At 58.5% G+C, this 23,067-nt stretch overlaps 1 protein-coding gene across 4 annotated transcripts in view; it reads left to right on the top strand.

The window, feature by feature from the left end:
- The window catches only part of PXDN (peroxidasin), a 60,467-nt gene that overhangs the window by 3,234 nt on the left and 34,166 nt on the right, over positions 1–23,067 (top strand). For all 4 annotated transcript variants that reach the window (XR_012499154.1, XM_074341600.1, XM_074341599.1 and 1 more), the window contains exons 2-3: positions 19,750–19,821; positions 20,752–20,823. Coding sequence is in view for 3 of the 4 variants with exons in the window: in XM_074341600.1 (XP_074197701.1) it covers positions 19,750–19,821; positions 20,752–20,823 (144 nt within the window). In the remaining variant the exon portion in view is untranslated. The remainder of the gene's footprint in view (positions 1–19,749; positions 19,822–20,751; positions 20,824–23,067) is intronic.

The raw sequence follows: 23,067 nt of genomic DNA, 5'->3' as shown, positions 1-23,067 counted from the left end.
CCATCAACTTCTGATGACCTGTGTTTTGGACTTGTGCCATATTCCAGCTCCTGCCTCTTGGAATCCCTGGTCTGCTGGGGCGCTTGGGAGTGAGCCCTGCCGTGCTGAGATCAGGGTGACCGTCCAGGTGCCCCTGGCCAAGTGTGACTTCAGGAAGCCTGCCTGGGCACCGTCACCTTTGGTCCGGGCAAGTGGACGCCCCTGGCCCAGCCCCTATCCACACTTGGAGAAGGTCCTGGCGTTGCCACTTCTTGGGTTGGGGCCCCGCCTTCCTGCAGGCTCCGCTCGGGGATCAGAACCCGTCGATGGAGAGGGACAGTCTTCAGGCCACTTAACTGTCTGCCTTCGTCCTTGAAGACTAGACCCCAAATCACAGCTTCTCCCCGTTCACCAGCCTCCAGTGGGTTTCCTCGATCTTGGCCCCGGGGAGAATCTAATTTCCCATCAGCTTCCCTTTGTACGGAAATGAGGCCTCCTCCTCACAGGTGGGTGGGTGTGGTCCTGGTCCAGAGATGGGGCAGGCCCTCCAGCTGGGCTCTTGGGTCTCTGCTCCCTCTCCTCGTCTGTCACCCTGGAGCTGGGGAGGTTCCCTTCCTCTGCTCCATCCTGCGGGGACAACCCTCTGTCCCAGGGGAGGGCTGGCCTCTCCTCCCCTGGGTGGGGTTTAAGAGGCCAGCATCCGACTCTCTGCCTCTGCAGGACCTTGTGCAAGCCAGGGACGGCAGCCTTTAAGCCTCAGCCTTTGGCTTATGTGAAATAAATTTCTACTTTCAAATTCCTTGTTAGGATAAAGTCAAAGTCTTCGTTACCACAGCTCAAACCCATTTGAAAAGTACCAGAGGAGTATTTTCAAAGTGTTTGGATGTTGGTAGCTTATTTTCCCAGCGTGGTGGCGGACCCAGTACTTTTTCCCTCTGCTGACCGCCCTGCGGTGTCCCGAGCCATCGTGGAGGCGGTGGGCGCCCAGCTCTAAGGGGAGGCCGGCGACTCCAGGAGGTTTCCAGAGAGTCCGCCTGCACTGCTGGGCCTGTGACGTGGGCCATCAGGGAGCCAGGCTGGGTTTTAAAACTTTGCATTTGAAAACGTGCATTTCCAAAAGGCGACGTCTGGAAAAGCTCTCCTTAGAAACTGGTCAGGTTTCTTCTATTGTTTTCTAGCCTCATGTCTAGCCACCTCTCAAATACTGTGACCTCCGGCCAGAGCTCTCACCTGGTCCGACACAAGCCGTGCATTTCCACACTGCCTGGAGTGCCAGCACCACAGTCTGCAGGTTGAAATTCGGCATCTCTTAAACGCAGCTCCCCTCCTCTGTCAGGATGTCACCCAGGAGCCCTTCCGTCCCTTTGGTGGGGTTGCTCTTTGCGCCATGTTGTCATTTAACATTTCATAGTAGGAAGACGAATTTATAAATTTTTATTGCTTCCTATGGACAGCTATATCCTGCGAAGGGCCTTTGTCTGCTGAGTAGCCGGGCGATGCGGCGTGAGAGGTGGTGTCCGTGGCTGAGCGCGCTGACTGGCGTTTCAGCGGCCGCCATCTCGAAGCCCTGCCGTGTCTCGGACTCGACCACCTGTGTAGTTTTTGTCACGCTACCTCACCTCTGTGCCGCGGTTTCCTCAACTATAAAAGTGTAACTGATAATAATAAAACCGAACCCTTTGGGTCCTTCTGGGGAAAAGAAAGGAAGCCGATCAGGTCAGCTGTAGACGGCAGCCTCCCCACCCCGGTGTTTGTAACGGGTCAAGGGGATGGTTGTGAAGAGAAGTCAGCCCCTGTGACCGAGCCCAGGAGGCAGCTCTGACCTGTGGCTTGGCTTCATCCAGGGCCCAGGCGCCCCGGCCAGGGCTCGGTTTTCCCTCTTGATGGATCCTTGGCGTCCTCCTGGGTTCTGTGACTCAGCTGTCCTCCGTGGTGACCCCGGCAGCTGTCGGCCTACCTTCCGACGGCCCAGAGTGCAGCAGACCCAGCCAGGACCCTTTCCCGGTTGCAAGCACAAGGTCTGGGAATTGTGTGAAGGGACCCATTGTCTGTCCTCAAGGACACCGGGGCGGTGCGAGGTCTGGCCTGCCAGGCCTGGGCCCGCCTGGCTTCTGGAGCCAAGGACGGAGCCTGCCCTGTGACGCACGGGCTGGAAGCAGCCACGGCATCGTTGCCTGGAAGGAAAGCAGGGCTTTTTCTTAGAAGAGGTGGCCGTGGGGCAGACTGGCCACAGCTGTCCGCGTGGTCCAGTCCCACCTTGGGGTGTCAGCAAAACAGGACCCCAGGGTCCAGGCCAGTCTCGTCAGCAGGGTGAGCACTGGGCGAAGGTTGGAGCCCCTGCGCACGCTGGTTCCCATTGGCTAAGGAGGCGTTTTCACCTTGCTGGTTGGAGGCTCTGGGCCCTTTTCTGGGTACTTGCCAAGTGGGGGAAACTGGAGTGGCTGCTGGCGGTGAAGGAGTGGGGCCGGCGGGGCCCCCGCTCGAGCTCCAGGCAGCACCCAGGGCTAGAGTCCCAGCTTCTCCGGTCTCTTCCCAGCGGGTGCACTTCTGGGGAGGCTGCTGTGGCCTTCAGTGCCCAGAACGTCAGGTCTCCAACCTCAGTGTCCAGCTTTAATGAGCTTTTAATCATAACAGCTTCACAAGCTTTTGGGGTACACAGGAAAATGTGATTTATTTAAAAAATGCAGTTTTGGGTGGACTCACTTAAAAGCAGTTAAACATCACTGAATTTGATGCTTAAACAGTCAGTTTGGACATTTCCTGTGTCTCTGTGTCTCTGTGTCTCTTGGGGCCGGGAGCTCTTGGGGACCCAGGTGGGCCTTGAACTGGTGACTACACGCTGCCTGTCACACCTGCGCAGAACTCGGGCACAGGAGTCGGAGCAGAGGGCCTGCTGCTTTGGTGTTTAACGTCATCGATAGCTTAGAATCTTTCTACGTTGGTCATTCCAGCGACATATTTTATCTTGAAGTAGAGTTTGGAAAATAGCAGTGACACCTGTTCCTCCCCTGGTCACCGAGTCTCCGTTCAGACGCTGCTGTCCACAGACAACGTCGGTGAACCTCAGCGGTCGCTCACGTGACGTGAATCAAAGCTGGCAGGAAATCTAGGAAGAACGTGTCGGCTGCCTTACGAGGCGGCTCTTGGCGCCCCTTTCCTGGCTTGGGTGCAGGGCTGGCTGTCCTGCTGATTTGATTGGGTTCTTTATTCTGGGCGCTGTCTCCTGTCCCCTCCAAAGGGTGGAGAAGTGGGGCAGGGACCCCCAAAGAGCTTCCCCCCGAGGACCTTGGTGGACGGCCTGCAGGTCTGTGTGGGAGCTTAACCAGCAATGGTTCCCTTTTCAGACCTTCGGGTGAAATGCCACTTGGGAAAAAAAAGCCTTATGAAGACCCAGCTGACATGAAAAAGGGGGCTCGTGTGTCTGTGTGCACTTGGGTGAGTTTTGACGTGTCCAGTCGTGTGAAGCCGTGGCCGCAATCAGGATAATGAAGCTGGCGGGCCCCCCGTGGCCGCGCCCCCCGCGCTCCCGCCCGCCTTCTGCCTCGCTGGGCGTGATCACATCTGTGTTCACCAGGGATTCTGGCCTTTGTTTTCCTTTCCTGGAATGTCTTTGTCTGGTCTGCGTATCAGGGCAGACCTTGCCTCGCAGAGAGGGTGCAGGGCCGCAGCGTCCTGTCCTGCGTGGGGGGGGGGGGAGGGTGCTTAGCCCTCAGCCTCCAGCCGAGCCTCCCGGTGAGGCGCCTGGCTCGGGCTGCCTTCGTGAGCCGCTTCTAAGCTATGGCTGCAGGTTCTTCAGTAAACAGAGGGCTGTCTGGGCGGTTTCTTCCCGCGTGAGCCTGGGTGGCGGTGCCTCCCGAGGGGCTGGCCGCGTCGCACAGGTGGTGGGGCTGTCGGCATCGTAAAGTGTTCCCCCGTATCTCCTTAGTGCCTGGGAATCTGCGTGCCGCCAGGCCTCCTGTGCCTGATGTTAGAAATGTGTGTTTTCTCTCTTGTCTTTGCCTGGTCAGGCTGCCTGGAGGCTTCTCAGTTTGACCGATCTTTGCCAAAACCCAGCTTTCGCGTTTGATCTTCCTCTTGTTTTCCTGTTCTCTGTTTTGTTGACTCTGCTCTGCTCTGGGTTGTTTGCTGTCTTCTGCTCTGGACTCGCTCTCTTCCCTCTCGCCTGCACACACAGGCCGGTGCTCTGCTGAGCGGTGCTCAGCGATCCTGCGCGTTCTCCGTGGAGCATCCGGCCAGACGCAGCATCACCTTCTCTCTCATGCGGTCCTGTGTTCACGCCCTCGTTTTCAGCCCTCAGAACGGCCAGCCAGGGGGCACGCCCTGCTGACCGATGCGCAGTCAGGAAAGCCGTTGTTTTATGTGTTCGGTGCGCTTTTTGGTGGTTTCAGAGTAAGCCTGGCCCGCTCCCCCACTGCCCGTATCCCGTCTTATTCAGAAGTCCCCACTGGTTTTTTTTTGTAATTTTGTAAAACCTTCATTGAATTCTTCTGCAACTTTATAACAACATGTGTTACAGAGCAAGTAACGAAGTGAAATAATGCATTCCCGTGCCCAAGTCTGGATTTTAAAAAACTTAAAAATTATTCAACCCGCTGTTTCCATTTGCCTTGGGAGTGCTGTGTCGGTCAGGGGAATTTGACTTCAGCTGCTGCAATAAACAGTTGCAGAGTCTCCGTGGATTAAAACGATGTGAGTTCCTGCCTCCCTCCTGCAGAATCCAGGGCAGGTGGCCTCACTGGGCAGCTGTCACTGAGGCTCCACTCCCAGCCAAGGGGTCCGCTGACCACGGCCGGCGGGACGTGGCCTGTGTGGCGGGCTATCTGCAGACAGCAGCGCCCTCCGTGCTGCATCCACAGCGTCTGTGGCCGCCTCCCAACTGGGAAAGCAGAACCGAGTGGTCGTGACGGCCGTAAGACTTCCTGCCCGGCTCCTCAAGGTAGCAGTGCTCTACCAGGGACCCGGGCACCCAGGCTCTGTCCACCCTTCCAGGCTGTCACGGAAGCGGAAATGGGGAGTGAGCAAAAGGGGAGGCTCAGTGCTTCCACTGCCCTGAGGGACACATCACCTCTGCTCACATTGCCTGGTGGGTTCTGGTCACCTGTCCCCACCTGGAGCATGGCTGTGCTGGTCACCTGTGCCCACCTGGTGCATGGCTGTGCTGGTCACCTGTCCCCACCTGGTGCATGGCTGTGCTGGTCACCTGTCCCCACCTGGTGCCTGGCTGTGCTGGTCGCCTGTCCCCACCTGGTGCCTGGTGGGTTCTGGTCACCTGTCCCCACCTGGAGCATGGCTGTGCTGGTCACCTGTCCCCACCTGGTGCATGTCTGTGCTGGTCACCTGTCCCCACCTGGTGCCTGGCTGTGCTGGTCGCCTGTCCCCACCTGGAGCATGGCTGTGCTGGTCACCTGTCCCCACCTGGTGCCTGGCTGTGCTGGTCACCTGTCCCCACCTGGAGCATGGCTGTGCTGGTCACCTGTGCCCACCTGGAGCATGGCTGTGCTGGTCACCTGTGCCCACCTGGTGCATGGCTGTGCTGGTCACCTGTCCCCACCTGGTGCATGGCTGTGCTGGTCACCTGTCCCCACCTGGTGCCTGGCTGTGCTGGTCGCCTGTCCCCACCTGGAGCATGGCTGTGCTGGTCACCTGTCCCCACCTGGAGCATGGCTGTGCTGGTCACCTGTGCCCACCTGGTGCATGGCTGTGCTGGTCACCTGTCCCCACCTGGTGCATGGCTGTGCTGGTCACCTGTCCCCACCTGGTGCCTGGCTGTGCTGGTCGCCTGTCCCCACCTGGAGCATGGCTGTGCTGGTCGCCTGTCCCCACCTGGTGCCTGGCTGTGCTGGTCGCCTGTCCCCACCTGGAGCATGGCTGTGCTGGTCACCTGTGCCCACCTGGAGCATGGCTGTGCTGGTCACCTGTGCCCACCTGGTGCATGGCTGTGCTGGTCACCTGTCCCCACCTGGAGCATGGCTGTGCTGGTCACCTGTCCCCACCTGGTGCCTGGCTGTGCTGGTCACCTGTCCCCACCTGGAGCCTGGCTGTGCTGGTCGCCTGTCCCCACCTGGTGCATGGCTGTGCTGGTCGCCTGTCCCCACCTGGTGCCTGGCTGTGCTGGTCGCCTGTCCCCACCTGGTGCCTGGCTGTGCTGGTCGCCTGTGCCCACCTGGTGCATGGCTGTGCTGGTCGCCTGTCCCCACCTGGTGCCTGGCTGTGCTGGTCGCCTGTCCCCACCTGGTGCATGTCTGTGCTGGTCGCCTGTCCCCACCTGGTGCCTGGCTGTGCTGGTCGCCTGTCCCCACCTGGTGCCTGGCTGTGCTGGTCGCCTGTGCCCACCTGGTGCATGGCTGTGCTGGTCACCTGTGCCCACCTGGTGCATGGCTGTGCTGGTCACCTGTGCCCACCTGGTGCATGGCTGTGCTGGTCACCTGTCCCCACCTGGATACAAGGCTCTAGGGAGTGTTGTTTAGTGCCTGCTCAGGAAGGGAAACTGCATTTGAGCATCTCACGGTTTCTGCCACAGCCGTGCTGGGCAGGCAGCACTGGATTGCCGGACTCCGTCCCAGTTGCCTTCGAAGTTCACTCTCCTCCTCTGCACTCCTCCCCAGACACTGCTGTCACACGTGGAGCGTCTCCAGGTCCCCTCACTGTGCCAACAGAGAGGTCTGCTGGGCGTTTGCTGTCCGTGCCCCGTGATGTGCGGCAACGTCACTGCCCTAGTCCCCTCAGTTAAGGTCGCACTGCGGGCTGGGACGGGTGCCGTCACAGGTCGTAGAGCTGAGAAACCGAGTCCCCTCCTAACCAGAATTGGAGCCGGCCGTGCAGTTACCCGGGGAATGGGGGGCGGCCTTGCTGACTGTAACCTGTAGGTCACAGCCAGATGTCTCATGTGCCAGGTGCTCACCTGAAGATTTTCTCCGAGGACGAGACAGATCTGGGTCTGTGTGCATGCCAGGTAGCGGCAGGAGCAGTGGGTGAGGCGGGGAGGGGCCGGGAGGAGAAGAGCCGGGGCCCTGAGTCCTCGGGGGGGTCATTCCCCCGGGACCCGGGCATCAGCTGCACCCCTGAGGTTCTTCCTCGAGGTGTGACTTGTGCCTCCCTCCTGTGCTTCCCAAGTTGTTTTCAGGTCTGTAGGCTGTTTGGAAGTCAGCTCGCCGGCTTCTCTTGGGCCGCTCAGCAATACGTCACTGCTGGTGGTGTTCGGTCGGATGCACAGACGTGAGGTCAGCCGTCCTGCCCGAGGCCCCACGAGCTGCGGAGGCCGTTGTGCAGCCTGCCCTCCCACCCACCCGAGTGCCCCGTCCTGCTTACTTCCCTTTACGACAAGTGTAAAAATGTTTTTATGCACAGTGTGCGGCTCAGGGTAGAAAAATGTGAACACACCAATTAAAACACCAAAATAAGTTACTCTCATTTCTACTATTAGAGGAGGCCCTTGGTCTGCTGAGCGTGTCCCTCAGATGCACACGAACAGTCATGCGCGTGCTCGCGGGCATCCAGTCCCTAGTGGGTCTGCGGGTCTGTCGGCATCTGCGTCTCCATCCATCCATCCATCCATCCATGCCTTGTCTGTACGGCTGCGGGGTCCTGTGCACCCTCCGTTGTCTCTCCATCTCTCTGTCTGCGTGTTCTCTCTCTACCTACTTACCCGTCCACCGCCTCCGTCCCTATCTCCAGACAGCGGTCGGTCACCTGTGTCCCGCTCCCCCGTGCCCGCCACCCGTGGCCCCTCATCGGCGTCTGCACGTCACTGCTGACAGCCACGTAGGATTTATTTTGGGGAGTCGGCAGCTCTACGGATCAGATGCTTACGCTGGGCCATTCCTCTGTCTGCACTTTACTGCGACGGCACCCTCCGATGCCTGTGTGCGCGCTATTCTGATGATGCGCCTTGACCTTTTCGGGCTTCTGCCACCTGAGGCGTGGTCTGCAGCGAGGACGGTCTGGTGAGCTGCTCCTGCTCCGTTTGCTTCCTGGACACAGTCCGTGTTTACCTGAGGACAGGTGTCCTCAGCCACTCACCTATGCAGAATGAATGAATTCGCATTAGATGAGCTGCGTGTCCTGCAGGGGAGAAGGCTGCGTGGCGCCCCTCCAACACCTGCCCCTGGGGACTCCGTGCACACCGCTTCCGTGCCCCGTAGCCGCACTCCTCTCTGGAGGCTCTGATCTCAGCCCGTCCTGGGAACTGCATGGCTCTGGGTCGGCCCAGCCCCTGGCCCTGCACAGCCCTGTCTGTGTGCTGGTCCTGGCGGCTCCCGTCTGGCCTGTTTCTGGTGTGGCCTCTGCTCTGTAGTTAGCTGTTCCTCCTGGAACACTGGTCACCTTGTGGCCCCAAGATCCGCGTTGGGAGGAGCTGGAGCCCGAGTTTAAGGCTGATTCTCATTATTCATGGACTTCTGTTCTATTAAGTAACCGTGAACACTGAGTTAGCAACCAGGGAACCCTTGCTTCTGGGAAATACAGGGTTAGGGTCCCACGCGGCGCTGGTCACAACACTGTCACCAGTGGGTCAGGGCATAACCTCGTTTGGGGTGTGCTCTATTCAAAGATGTATGTTGTTGATTCATTAACGTGGAGCCCAGGGCACCAGCGCATGGCTCGTGCCTGGAGGAGGCGGGTCCCACACGCACGTTCTTCCCCGTGATGTCCTTCACACCCCACGCTTCCTCACCAGACCGCGCGGCAGCTCCGCGCTGGGAGGCGATTTTAAACAGCAAAGTCACCAACAAAAGGCCCAAAAACACAAACAACGTGGCACTAAGTAGACCTTGAAAGGGACACTTGTTTCCACATCCGGCCGTGAGGGTCCCCACCACTCTGTGTCCCCCATGGCCACAAAGGCACCATGAGGGTCAGTTTGGGGGTTATGGGGAGGTTAAGCGAGGCTGTGATGTTCTCAGAGCTGGAATCCGTGGGCACCCGGGAGGGAGTGTGTCCCATCTTCCAGGTTCCATGCAGCGCTGGCTGCCTGCGAAGTCTGAGGCACTCACCCTGCGGCACCTCCTGGAGCTGGGGCCTCGCGGTTTACTCGGTAAGAGCGGTTATAACAAGGCACTTAACATCTGAAGCAGGCTCTGCCCCATCTTCTCAGGTGCAAAGTGTCTTGCCTTTGAGGTTCTGTTAAGTTCACAGTCATTAAATTTCATCACTTGTAAGATGTCGGAGGAACCTGCTTTGCGGAGGCGGTGCCGGGCTGGAGGTGGGCCTGGCGGCCTGTCTCCTGGACCTGGAGCTGGAGCCGCTGAAGGCCACGGGGGGGATGGGGGAGGCCGTCCTGGGCAGGACGCCCATTGGACCGAGGTACCCAGAGCTCGTCCAGGGGGCTGCAGCTCAGCGTGGGGCCGGCCCCGAGCTTTCCTGACGTGCACCCCTGGGGTCAGGCTCTCCCCCTCGAAGCCTCACCCTCCAGCTGTGGAGATTTGCTGAGGCACGAGGAAGGGGATGTGTGTGCGATTCTGGTTGCAGAGCCTGCAGGGTGGACGCTCTGGGGCGGAAGCTGTTTCATTACCACAATCCGGGTTTACTGAACCTTGAGATTGGGCGTGGGGCTGTGCCAGGGCAGTCGGGAGGGGAGCACGCTCCTTGCTGGGCTGGGAAGACAGCGGCTGGAGGTCTGGGTTGGGGGCGGCTGGGTTCTTCCCTCCCGGTGGCTGCAGGCAGGGGCTCCCGGGGCGGGGCTGTTCCCTTATCCTTTGCTCTACCCTTAATTGAGCAGATACTTGAGATGCAAACAGGAAATACCGCTCAGCGTAGTTTTCAGTGCATTTTAGATGGTCAGTTTTCTCTCCCACAGACCAAACCCAGATGTCCAAGAAGCGTCTACGTTCCTTTTGGGAGGCAGGCCTGGAAGGTGCCTTTCATGGTCCTGGAATTGTGAGCTCCCACCCTTCCCTGCACGTCCAACGTTAATTATTTGCTAAGAATTAAGGACCTTAACAATGGAGATTTGGAGTTACTCTCACTGAAAGAAAAGCCTGGATTGGCAGAGATGGGACGATTTTGCCCTTCACAGGACTGGGTTAATAGCCTCCCTTTCTGTGTGGAAAACGAGAGGACCGCCGCGTGGAGAGCTCCTTCCTCAGGAGAAGCGGGACTGCAGACGACACGGGAGAGGAGGGGTTCACCCGCGGGATGGGGGCTCCGCGCATCTGAAGTCCTCGCTCAGTTCCTGCTGCTCTTCCTGCTCAAGGCTTCCTCTGGGGGAAGGGAGCCCAGATTAGGCTCGTCGCTTCCTGGGCTGAAACAATATTTCTAAAAATCCATAACCAGCTGAGCAGCACTTTAACTTTTAAAAATAGCAGTTAAAGTGGATGCAGTTAGTCATCACTGTTCCTTATTCAGAATGCGGGATATTTGTGTTGTCATGGCAACAGGGGGCTAAACATTAACCCTGAGCATCTGTTTCTTGTGCGTTTTCTGTTGTTGTCTAGTTTCCTTAGATCAGTGCTTGTGTCACCCCATCCATCTACCCATCAGCCCTTTCTTCCATCTACCCGTCCACCCGCCCATCACTGTATCTTCTACCCTTTGATCCATAACCATCCATCTGTCCATGCTTCCATCTATCCGCCTATCCATTCGTCCATCTGTCCATCCATCCATTCCCTCATCCATCCATCCATCCATCCAGTCATGCATTCCTCCTTCCGTAACCACCCACCCACTCACTACCCCTCCATCCGTCCGCCCGCCCCCCCACCATGTGTTCCTCCCTCCGCCCCCATCCGCCCTCCCGCGTCCTGGTGTCTTTGTCAAGCGTCCAGCACTGGGGCTGAGACCGGCAGACCCTCCTGCTGTAAGGCACCGGTGGCGCAGGGAGTGCTGCGTGGTGGGGCGTCTCTAGCTGACGCAGCCCTGTCCTGCTCCCGCCCGCCCGCCCGCTGTGGTTCAGAAGTGGGGCTGGCAGTCCAGCTGGAGGGTTGGAGAAAGGACACAGCTTGGGGAGCACTTCCTCAGACTCCAGCCTCTCTTCTCCTAAGCTCAGGGAGCACTGGCTTTAAAACCAGCTCTGTGGTTCTTTACTGAGAGACGCCTCCTTCTCATCCTTCAGTGGTTCCTCAGAGACTGGTGTCTCGCAGCCTCTCTCAGCTGGGTCCTGCGCGAAGGAAGCCCAACAGAAAACGATCAGAGTGCTTATCTCCTCTGTTCTTTCAAGGAGCCTGCCTAGCTGGTATCTGGATGCTGGAAATGACCCAGCTCATTACATGCAGTGGGCGCTGCTTAAGGCTTCTCACTCTGTCACTGAGAAGGCCTGTGAGACCATAAGAAGTCTGAACATCAGTGCAAGGAGGGAGGACTGTCCCAGCTTCCCCACCAGGGAGTGGCTGGTGGGGCAGGGCGGGCTGGTAACGTGGGAAGGTGAAGAGGTCCCAGCAGGAAACCTTCAGGAGGGACCACCTTGGCTAAATAAGGTTTATCTTTTTTTTTTTTAATGGAAGTACTGAGGATTGAACCCAGGACTTTGTGCACGCTAAGCATGTGCTCTACCACAGAGCTCTACCCTCTCCCTCCGTAAGGTTTATGTTTATTCCTATGTGGGGCTCCTTTTTGTGTCCCCTCCCTCGGAGCCTTTCCTGATGGTTGCCCTCTGACCCATCCCTTGCAAGCCCTTTGGGTTTGTCACTTGCCCCTCGCTTCCTTGTCCTGTGGTATTTTCTGGTTATGAGACAGTCTCATGCAGCTCTGTGCAGTGTCCTCTCACTCACTAAGTAACTTGGGGTATGTGTCCTGTCTTCCTGAAGACGCGAGTTGTGTGTCTGTGGGAAGCTTCTCCGGTTAGATACTCTCAGAGCCTCTTGGGTGGAGAGTAACTATTTGATATCAGTATGTTTTGATTCCATTTTTGATCCATTTCCTCAGTGGAGGTAATTAAAACACAGCCTGATTTGAGGCTCTTAGAAAAGCAATAGGCAAAAGTCAGTCTGTTTTGGTGGCGCCCGAAAGCTGCTTCCTGGGCTGGGTTTGTGCTGAGGGGCTTGACTTCCAGCTTGCCGCTTGGCTGAGTCCTGGACGAGTGCCAGTGGGATAACATGATTTATCCGTTTATTTTGCTGAACTCAAAGCACGAGCTCTGTCTGTCTCTGCAAGAACAACCTCAACCCGTTCAGTTGTTCAAATTATAATATTTGTTGTAACAAGTAGGCTACTTCCCAGCACGCAGGGCTATCTGTGATGGCTGCTTTGTGTGTCAACTTGGCTGGGCCCCAGCGCCCAGATATTTGGTCAGACATTGTTCTAGAAGTTTCTGTGAAGGTGTTTTTAGAGCAGATGAACGTGAAGTCAGGGTAAAACAGAGTGCCCTCCACAACGCAGGTGGGCCACATCCCACCAGTCGAAGGGCCCAGGGGCAGAGCAGGACGGGCCCAGGGGCAGAGCAGGACGGGCCCAGGGGCAGAGCAGGACGGGACCAGCCGCGGACGGGGCGACCCCTGGACTGGACAGTGGCTCTTTCTTGGGTGTCCAGCCTGCAGGTTCACCCTGCCAACCTGGGACCTGCTGAGACTGCACAGTAAGTCTCTCCTTGAAGTAAATCAGCCTCTCCCTCTGCCTCTCTCCACACACAGACACGCTCCCACACACACACACTCACACGCTCACACACACACACATGCTCACATGCACACACACGCTCACACACACACACTCACATGCACACACACGCTCACATGCACACACACGCTCTCATGTACATGCTCACATGCACACATGCTCACATGCACCCACACACTCACATGCTCACACACACACATGCTCAAATGCACACACACACACATGCACACACACACATGCACACACGCTCACATGCACACACGCTCGCATGTACACACACTCACATGCTCACATGCACACACGCTCACATGCACACATGCTCACAAGCACACATGCTGTCATGTACACGCTCACATGTACACACACATGCTCACATGCACACATGCTCTCATGTACATGCTCACATGTACACACACACATGTACAGACACACACTCACATGCTCACATGCACACACGCTCACACATGTCCTGTTGGTTCTTTTTCTCAGGGGAACCCTGTCAGATGCAGGGTCCATGTCGAGTTTCCTGTGGCCCGGGTTCTCGGCCACAGCTGGTTGGATCTATGTGGATGCCAGGTCCAGAACAGTCAGTCCCAGTTCTGGCCAGTTTCCCAAGATCAGGCTTAGCTCGGACAGAAGTCTCTCTGGGGAAGAGGGACTCGAAGACACTCAGGGACTGAACTTCAGGCTGGCAGCGGTGCTGAGACGGGCAGGCTGTGCTGCAGGGGGTCCAGGGGGCCAGAGGCCTGGGAGAGGCTCCGCGCCCCGGGGACAGCGGGGAGCGGAGGCCGTGCAGGAGGTGCCAGAGCAGACAGGTGGACACCTGGACGTCTGGCTGGGTGGATGCGAAAGCACGTCTGGCCCGGGAGAGGGCCCCGCCGAGACAAGCTGGTGTCTACAGCTGCCTCTGTTCCTGTTCGGGGCTGTTCTTGTTGAACGAGTTTTTATTCCTTGAGCCCAAAACTTGATTACTTTGTTTAAAATTATTTTTAAAAAGGAAAGGAAAAAACCCATCTTTTGGTTATGTCTGATTACCTCAGTGAAACCATGCATTTATGATTTTTAAGGCATTAAGGAAAAGAAAAAGCCCGTAGTTCTTGGGGCATGCACACCTTGTCTTCCCTGCACAACTGTTTCCTAATTTCCGTGTTACTGATTCACTGCCCTTCCACAGGGAGGTCCTCTGCGCCCGCGCCCCACCCTGCACTCCCCCACGCCCTCCGCCGCTTCGTCTGTGCCTTCTCCTCTGTGCTGAGGTCACGCTGGTGCACACCAGGCCGGCCTCAGCGTCTCCTGTGTGCCGCTCCCTGCTCACCCGAGCTGTCAGCCTCTGTGCACGCGGTCACCGTCCTGACTCACTGAGCACCTGGTTTCCAGGTGAGGCCCCTGCACAGCTGCAGGGCTGATGTCAGGGCCCCGCAGGTGGCAGGTCAGGGGTGGTGCCTGGAGCAGGCACGGTGTCTGAGTCAGTGTGGCGGCCGATGCCTGGAGCGCGTGCAGGGCCCGGGAGAGACCCTCCAGCAGGGACTTCTCGTCTCTGCTGGTCGTTCCTGCTCTGCGTGTGCAGCCGGCCTGCCGTTCTAATTCTGGGATCCCTCCTGCACGAGTCTCTCCTATAAATCGCCCCTTTCCCACGTTGGCAGTTTCACCATCGGGGATGTGGGGAGTCTCCTGGGGCTGTTTTCCTGCAGGAATTTATGGATCCGGGGCTGGCGCAGGAAGTCCTTTCCTCTCTGATCCTGTCTCACTGGCCAGTCTCCTGCTCTGCTGGTCTCACCTCATGCAGCCCCCAGAGGAGAGGCAGTGGCACCACCTGCTTGCTGTGGATGAGCAAACTGAGGATCAGAGAGGTCAAGGCATTTGTCCAGGATTGCACAGCTGGTGAGGAGCAGAGGAGAGAGTTGAACCCGGGCCTGCTCTGTGCTTCCCTGAGTGACATCCCCTACCTGCCGCCAGACTGGGACTGACAGACCTGCTCAGAGCACTTGTCGGGGTGACCCTGGCCTGGAGGGGGCGTAGCTGTGTGGACACACGTGTGCACACAAGTGTAGGGAGGGAGGGAAGTCTTCCAGGCAGTGTGGCGGCTTTGCGGAGGGGCGTGAGGCTCGTAGGGCCTGCTTAGGGCAGGACTCATGCCAGGCCCCGCCGTGCACACTACAGGCTCTCGGGCACCACGGGAGCGGGAAGCCTGGAGACCCACCGGTGGGGCCCGCGGTGTCGCCCAGACTCCCCCGCACACGGTGCCCTGTCCTTCCCATGCAGGACGGCTCACCCGCGCCGGGTCCTGCCTTGGCCACGGGAGGTTGCGGTCCAGCCCTTTGAGTGGAGGCGGTGCTGGGCTCCCACGGCCGCCAGGCTGGCGCGAGGCTGTTGTCTGAGGGCTGCTTTCTGGGCTGTTTCTAATCAGGCGGCCTCGCAGACACGCTGAGTCGGGCAGACCGGATTTCACGCTTGCCCAGGCTGCTGTTTTGGCGCCTCGTTTGCTGAGAGACAGGAGTGGGGCCCTTTCCCCTAATGATGCTGCTGTCCGCACCAGGCACCCGTGCCGTGGGCTTCCGGGGACAGAATGGAAAGGCCTTGGGAAAAGTCTTCAGTACGCGGTTCCTGGGATCACCGGGGCACAGGCAGGGCTGGGGTCGGCTGCCAGCCCCCCAGACGGTCACGGTCTGGTCCCGTGGACGCCTGCGCGGCTGAGACCCGGCCTGGGAGATGCCCGTGCTTGGGCACCGTGTTTACGATGACCACACGGAAGCCAGCCCTTGGGGCTGAGGTTGGTGGGGCCCTACAAGCTCACACAGGCAGGGACCCGCCGGGATGTGAGGTGTGTACGAGCTCCAGCTCACATCCCCTCTGGGCCCAGGGCTGCCACTGTGGTCTGCGTCCCCGGACCTTGGACGGTCCCTTCGCTGCTGCGACCTCCCAATCCCCTCGCCCTTGCTGGTGCCAGCCCCCAGGCGGGAGCCACGCGCTGCGTCCACGGCTGCGTGAGGCTGAGGTGGCCTTGCCCTAAAGTCATAGTTTCTGGGCGCCCCTGAGGGACTCCTGCGCTGAGACCCTCTGAGTGTGGGGGCTGCACGACCCAGAGATGGTCCCCTGACACGGGCCTGACACACTTAGTGCCTGGCGGGGAGATCCCTGGCCGTGTGTGACGATCACCGCGGAGGCGAGGGTTCCTGGGTCACTGTGCACGTGCGTGGCCTCTTCTCCCTCTGTGATCTTGCCCAGGGGCGTGGGGGCTGTCACCGGTGTTGTACGGAGAAGTCCCTCCCTGCTCGGTGAGCTCTGCTGCTCCGGATGAGCAGTTTTCGGGCGCTCCTGGGGCGGGTAGGGTGTCTGCAGCCCCCGTGCGCTGCGCCCACTTCCTGGGGAGTTTCCAGAAGGTCCTTGTTTGTTGGGGAAGCCCGGAAGCCCTGGTGGCGACAGGTGACCGGGCGGCACGGGCACTGGGGGACAGGCGATGCCCGCGCGGCCCTGCCCCCACTCCCAGCCCCGCCCCCGAGGCCTGGCAGGGAGAGCTGAGGGAGCGTTTAGAGCAGGTGCTTTCCTGTTAGCGTTGTCGGTGGAGGTGTTGTTGTGCTTGTGAGAGGAATCATCGCTCTTGGAAAGCAACCGAGGCCCCCGTGCGTGTGTCGTAGCGCGGGGGCCGGATGACACTCTGCGGCCTCGCCCTGTGGGTCGGGCCCCTCGTCTCCTCAGGCGCACGTGGACACTACTGTGAAGCTGAAACATGAGGGGCTTGGAGTACGCAGTGAGTTTTAACTACCTTGTAATTGGTCTGCGCTTAGTGTAAGCTCTGTGTCACAGGGACACGTGGGCTAAAGGTCAGGAGGATATGGGGGGGTGCCCGCTGTATGTGTGCGCACAGATGCCACTCATGTGTCCACACGCCCTCGTACATACGTGTGCATCACACACGCACCACTGCTGCCTCCTGGCATCACTGAGAGCCGTGACCGTCAAACCTCACCTGGAGACAGGATCACGGTGCAGAGTCCCGGGCCCCAGCCCCAGAATTTCTGAGTCTGCGGATTTGGAGTGGGTCCCAGAATCCCTTTTGTAACAAGTTCCTGGGGGACCACGCTGAGGGCACTGCTAAGAGAGCTCTCACTCGGCGACTCAGGTAACAAACTGAGTGATGAGTAGCAAGTAGGTTACTAAAGTAATAAATCCGTCCAGGAGCTCCCACAGAGCAGGGCTGGCTCAGGTGGGAAGCAGCCCCTGAGGTCGGCGGCTGTGCCCCTGGGTCCAGGTCATGCTTTGGAGTGACCGTGGCTCCTCCTCCCCACGGGTTATCAGCCCTGGCCTGTCTGTCTGGGCTGAGGTCTCAGGGCCTCTGACTTTCTGCACCCCCCCCCCCCCGCTGCTCCAGAAGACGCCCCCGAGTGTGAGTGTGTGCGTGCCGGGCGTGCGAGCACCTCCCTCTGCAGAGGGAGGGATGATTGCTCGCGCCGTGTGCTCGCCCTCCCCGCCGTGTGCTCGCTGTGGCCGAGCGCTCGCGGTGGGTGGGTCAGGCTACGTGGTGAGTCTGGGCCCAGCTCTTGTGTTTGCAGTTCTGGGACCTCAGCTTGGTGCTTTTTTACCGTGAGTCCCCTTTCGTGGGAAAGAGGCCCTCTGAGCGCCTCCCGGGGCTGTAATTGTGCTTCCCCTGATTTCTGGCTGAGAGAGTAGGGGGCTGACGTGACTGCTTCTGAGAAGTTGTGAAGCGCCCCCTTCACAGACTGCACTGTCCGGTAGGAGCCTGATGTGACCCACGTATATAATGTAAACTTTCCAGCAGCTTCAATAAAAGTTGGAAAGAAACAGGTTAATTTTACTAAGACTATAACTGTATATAAACACAGTTCTGTTTCAATGTAATGATCAGTGTGCAGGTTTATCAATGACGTATGTAAATTAGATTTTTCGTACCAGGTGGCTGAGATCTGGTGTGCGAGTCCCACGGCCCCAGGCCCCCAGCAGGCTGGCCGCCCCAGGCTGCTCGGGGCTGGTGTGCGGGGCTGCTGCCTTGGCACCTCCCTCCGTTGCACCGACCAGGGGACAGTTGGTCCAGAGCCTCTCCTGCTGCCCACTTGGGTCTGATCTCATGGTGCCAAGTCCTCCCTCCCTGTTGGTCTGCTTTCTGGTTCCCCCGTGGCCCCCTGTGGCCTGGGGCTTATGGACAAGGGGGTGGAGCCTGGGGCTGCATGTTTTCAAGCTGCGGTCTTGACTCTGAACTTGAAACTCGGTTCTTGAGTAAATAGTGTTCTGGGTGACACTTCCTCCCGGCTCCCACTGAGACTCGTGGCCCAGGCCATCTCGGGGCTTCTGGGTGACACGTCCTCCTGGCTCCCACTGAGACATGTGGCCCAGGCCGTCTTGGGGCTTCTGGGTGACACGTCCTCACGGCCCCCACTGAGGCGCGTGGCCCAGGCCGTCTCGGGGGCTTCCCCTCATGTTGGGTCTTCTGTGCAAACCCTGTGAAAGCTCAGTGTCCAGCGAGGTAAGAGAACACAGGTCGTCTGGTTTACACTGAAGTCTCGGCTGGCCAGAGTTCCCTCTACATTCAGACTCCAGAATCTGCGTCCCCCAGAGGTCCTCCCCATGTGTCCTCCCCTCCCAGCCCCTCCCCGGGGGCGGGAGGGTGGAATCCGCTCTGTTCTGCACACGAATGTGAGCAGCTGTTTACTAGAAAACCAGGCTGTGCGTGCAGGGGAGGAGCACGCTGCTGGGCCGCAGGGTCATCAGAGAGAGCGAGCCAGGGTGAGGGTCTGTGCTGCCCACGATGGTGGCGGGGGACCCGAGAACCTGAGCCGAAGCAGGGAGGGAGATGCCGGGGCGCTGCGCCTCACTGCTGACCCCCGCGCCAGACGCTGGTCATTTTAGTGACTCAAACGCTCCCTGAGCTGCCTCTTACCGTGCCGTTAAGTAGAACCCTTTCCGGAAGTCAGTTACAGTATTAAACTAGCTCAAAATAATCGGATTCCTGAGAAGATCGTGACACTAAAAACTCAGCAAGCATCACAAGAGAGCTGTCCACCCGCTCGGGCCCAGGGCCAGGGTGGCCCCAGGGCCCCGTGGGGGTCCCCGGCGCTGTCGCGACAGGGCATCGATGACCCGATACAGGCGGAGGTCTCCTCCCGCAGCCCCGGAGGCTGCAAGTCCAAAGCCAGGAGTCGGTGGGGCTGGGGCTGGTCCCGCTGCGCCCCGAGGGCGATCTGTGCCCACTCCCAGCTCTGCAGGGTCTTGGCGGTCCTCACGTGGAGCCCCCGTGTGCCTTCCTCCCAGTCTCCCCTCTTACAGGGACTCCAGCTGTGCTGGACCAGGGCCACCCAATGACCTCACTCTCCCGTGGTCACCTCTGTAAGGACTCTGTCTCCAAGTATGGTCCCGTCTGAGGCCCTGGGGGTCGGGCTGCAACATGTGAACTTGAGGGGGGTCGCAGTTCAACCCATAATAATTCCTGTTGGACTGTGACAGGAGGGGTTACGCCTGTGAGCGTGGAATTTAACTTCTCTACGACTCCTTGGTAAAGAAAGCGGTCTTGTCTAATTCTCAGTGACTTTCAGACCTGTTAAACTGCTGGATTTTAGTTCAGGCCGGAGCGGGCGGGCGTGGGCATCTCTGTGGACCACCTGCCCCTGCTCGCGGCCCCGGGGCCGGCGCGCCTCCCCTGCCGGGCCAGCGTGTGGCTCGCGCTCTGGGCTCTCGGGGCGCCCCCTCTGCCCCGGCGAGGCTGAGGTGCACACACTGAGTAGCTCGGCTCTGCCAGTTTGCCAGCCGAGTGAGCTTTGTGGCTTTGAGCCCTTCAGCCTGAAGTTGCTCGCTGAGAACATCACAGGTGGTTGCTAGCCAGCCAGTTCCCGCCCAGAAGCCACGGGGCGAACGCCGCTGCGTCTCCACGCTGGCCCCGCGGCGGTCTCCCAGAGTCCCTGCAGCCCCCGGCGGTGCTCGCTGGCGTCATGCTGAGAGCCTGGAGCGCCCTGCGGCCGGGACGCGGGATCCGCGCTGCCTCTGGGTACCTGTTGCTCAGACCAGCTTCTGCCCTGTGAGGGGTCAGCTGTCGCCCCGACGAGTGTCCTGTGTTTCTTGCCTCCTCCTGCGGGCGGTTCACCCAGGAGTGAGCTGCGAGGCTGTGTGTCTCAGCCGCTCCACCAGCGTTTGGGGACGGGGTAGTTCACAGGGACGCAGGGCTGGGGTCGGCAGCAGATTCTCTCTGTAAACGTGTTTCTTGTTTCTTCACAGGGATCTTCGTTTTAACAGAATCAGAGAGATCCAGCCGGGGGCGTTCAGGGGGCTGAGAAACTTGAACACACTGTAAGTCTCCCCGTTGTCCTGGGCACCAGTAGGAAACAGGTGCAGAAACCATCACGTTATCGCATCCCTGTCCGTTCCCCTCCCCCTCCCGCGTGTCCTGGACGCTGCGGCCACCCCACTGCCCCCGACGGGCAGGCGTGGCTGGCGAGGCGGAGGTGGAGCCTGACAGAGGGTCATGCACTCGAAACCCTGGATTCAGGGGCCCTTGTGGGGTTCGTCCCTCTGTCTTGTGTGATGCCCAAGAGCCTGTCTGTCCTCTGTGGGTGTGTCCTGTCCCAGGCCTGTGCCGGTTCACATCTGCCCCCGCAGCGTGGACCCCTGGGGGGTTGGGGTACCGTCCGGCTGTGCCCCAGTGTCTAGCCCGCAAAGATAGAGCAGTGCTGGGTGGTTCTGCAGCCAACTCCAGGCTGCCGTGGGCTGTGCCGAGCCAGGTGGGAGGCAGTGCTTGGGTTCTGCCCAGGAGGTGACCTTGGCGCAGGGGGTGTGTGGGCCATGGAGGTCGGGAACTGTCACCACTGCCCTGTGGGCCTGGAGGGAGGGCGTGTGGCTCAGGACCCCGGCTCCCTCCCTGTGAATCAGGCTGCTCATCGGCAGAGACCCACTTCAGGGACACCCCTGGCCTCCCAGCGGGCGGGAGTGGGGACTGTGAGACACAGCAGGGTGGGGAGGGAGGGCTTCCTTCTCTGCTGTGTCCAGAGCTGAGGCAGGGTGGGCGGATGCGGACACCGGTTCCTGGAGAAAACTGGCCGGAGGGAGGGTGAGACCCCCAACGTGCTGTCGGCTGAGTGGGCCTGCGCTCGGCGGACGCTGGTATTATGGCCCGTGGCCTGAGCATCCCGTGGCCTCCTCCACGGCGACCGGTGTGAGTTTCTAACAGGAGCTCAGGAGTGTTGCTGTTCTCCTCTTCTTACTGGAGCTTCCTTTCCGCAGGCTTCTCAACAACAACCAGATCAAGAGTGTGCCCAGCGGGTCGTTTGAAGACCTGGAGAACCTAAAATACCTGTAAGTGAGGACCTGGGTTTGGGCCGTTTGATCTCTGAGCTGAATGTCGCGCTGTTTGTGGTTTACGGTAAATAACATTCACGTGAAGAAGGGGTTCTGTTTTCAGAGGGCGAGTGAAGTTTGGGCTGGGGTTTCTCAAGGGAGCTGTCCTCAGCACGAAGCGTTACCTTCTGTGATGTTCAGTTTCTCCACTTCTTGAGGTGCAAGGGGGGAATTTGTGCTCAGCTGCCAACGGGAACAGCTGGCTTGCGCTTGCTGCTCAGCTCCGAGCTGCTGTCCAGCTGCGGGCGGGATGTAAGGTGCAGGTACAAGTCCCTCTGCAATGCCAGGCGCTCCTGCTAACGTCCCCCATCTTCCTCCACGCGATTTCACCGCTTATTTTTCTGTAGTTCAGCGTTGTTTTACTTTCCAAATTGACTTGAATTAATAAGCTTATTAGCATTTAAAACATCTGCTTGTTGAAGTCAGTTTTGCAGTTGGAAGATGAACTCGCCTGGCTTGATTCCTTCACAGGCACTTATTTTAAAGCTGGGAACTTTTAAGGAAACGCTCTGAGTGTGTGGCTGGTTCTGCACAGATTAGAAGTACGTGCCATGTGCTTTGAGCAAATTACTTCAGTAGCACCGTTTTAACGAGGGGTTTATCTCAGTGATTCTGGGGAGGTGTGTGAGCCTGGACGTCTTGAAGTCACTTGAGCTTTGATGAGACAGTGGTTCTGAACCGGAGGCGGCACTGACTCTGCAGGAGAAGACGTTTCCCCCCGTGAAGGGTCTGCAGGTGCCGTGTCTGGACACGTTTGTCCGTCACACTCAGTGCAGTGTGTTAGGGTTTACTTAGTAATGTTCACACCATCCCGTTTTGCTTATTTTTCTTTTTTTAATTTTATTTATTCATTTTTTTAAGAGCAAGGAAAAGTTTAATGGTCCTGCTGCTGCAGACAAGAGCCGCTCACAGATGAGGCGCCTGCGCCTTGTCGCTTATTTTTAAAACAAGGGATGGGCCTTCTGTGTTTTCTTGGGTTTTTATTTACTTACGTGTTTATGTTTTGCTTTGTTCTTTTTTTTTTTTTAATTTTAAGTGCTATGCAAGCTCCAGAAGAAAGTGTTTATTTCCTAGAAGGCAGATTCAGAAATTACCCAATAAGCAGTATTTGAGGCGTGTGTATGTTTAGACTTTCAAGCATTCTTTTGTCACTTTGTATTTTGCTTTTGATTTGAATTACTTAAGAGCACCTTATTGTTTACTCTGCGAATATATTTAACATTAAGTAATTGGGATGTTTCATTTTTCACTGAAGACAGTTTTTTAAAATAATATTTTTCAGCCTGGTCTGTTGACCGGCTTGCTCTCAAGACGTCCGCGCTCCCACCTTTTTCCCCTCCTCCCGCCCAAACCTGGCCGAGAGGCCCACTGGCGGCAGGCCTCGCAGGTCCCTGGGCTGAGCAGTGGTCAGCAGTAACCGGACGAGACGGACCGTGACGAGAAGAGACACCGAGGACAGGGACGCAGCTGTGGTGGGAGGGTCCCGGGACCCCCTCCTCCGGCTGCCGTGGTTCCCGGCCCCCTCCGGTCCCCAGGCCTCACGGGGAGGGTGCGCCCCGACAGGCGCTGGTTTGGGAGACCATGCAGCGTATTCTCAGAGGCTTAGGGAGCGCACTGATGATTCCAGCCTTGCGTATTTACCAGTGCCAAGGTGTGTTTCTAGAAGCTGAGTGTCCGTATCCTCCCAGTGACTTCCACTAAGAAGTGAACCTCCTCCTTAACTAGTATTTCCTAACAGTGATGTTAGCCCTTGAGGTGGTGAGGACTCCTGTTCAAAGGGCCAACTCTGATGAAGCAGAGACTTACTTCCAGTTTATTATTAGAAGGTGATGGATACTCAGTTGTTCTCACGAAGACAGACTGCTCTGGTGTCTCTGTCAACGTGCACGGGTTAGTTCACGTATCCTTACGAGGACTCCTTTGCTCTGATTTTTTCGAAGTGCATGCAAGGTGGTGTCCATGGGCACAGAAACCTCCTGGGCTCAGGCTCACCTCCTACAGGGGTGCCCCCGGGGTGGTGACTCCCCTGAACGGGGGCTGCCCGTGGGGTGCACTCGAGAGCTTTCTGTGTACCTGCTGAACTTGAGCTGTCCCGTGAGGCCCTGCTGCTCTCCCATTTCACACACGAGGAGACCGAGGCAGAAAAACGTTGATTCTTACTCGAGACCATGTGGCTGGTGAGGAGCGTTGCAGGGACCCCTC

Source organism: Camelus bactrianus, chromosome 15, assembly GCF_048773025.1.
Source record: "Camelus bactrianus isolate YW-2024 breed Bactrian camel chromosome 15, ASM4877302v1, whole genome shotgun sequence".
NCBI lineage: Eukaryota > Metazoa > Chordata > Mammalia > Artiodactyla > Camelidae > Camelus > Camelus bactrianus.
Note: the sequence above shows the minus strand (reverse complement) of the source record. Positions and strands in the feature narration are given on the sequence as shown.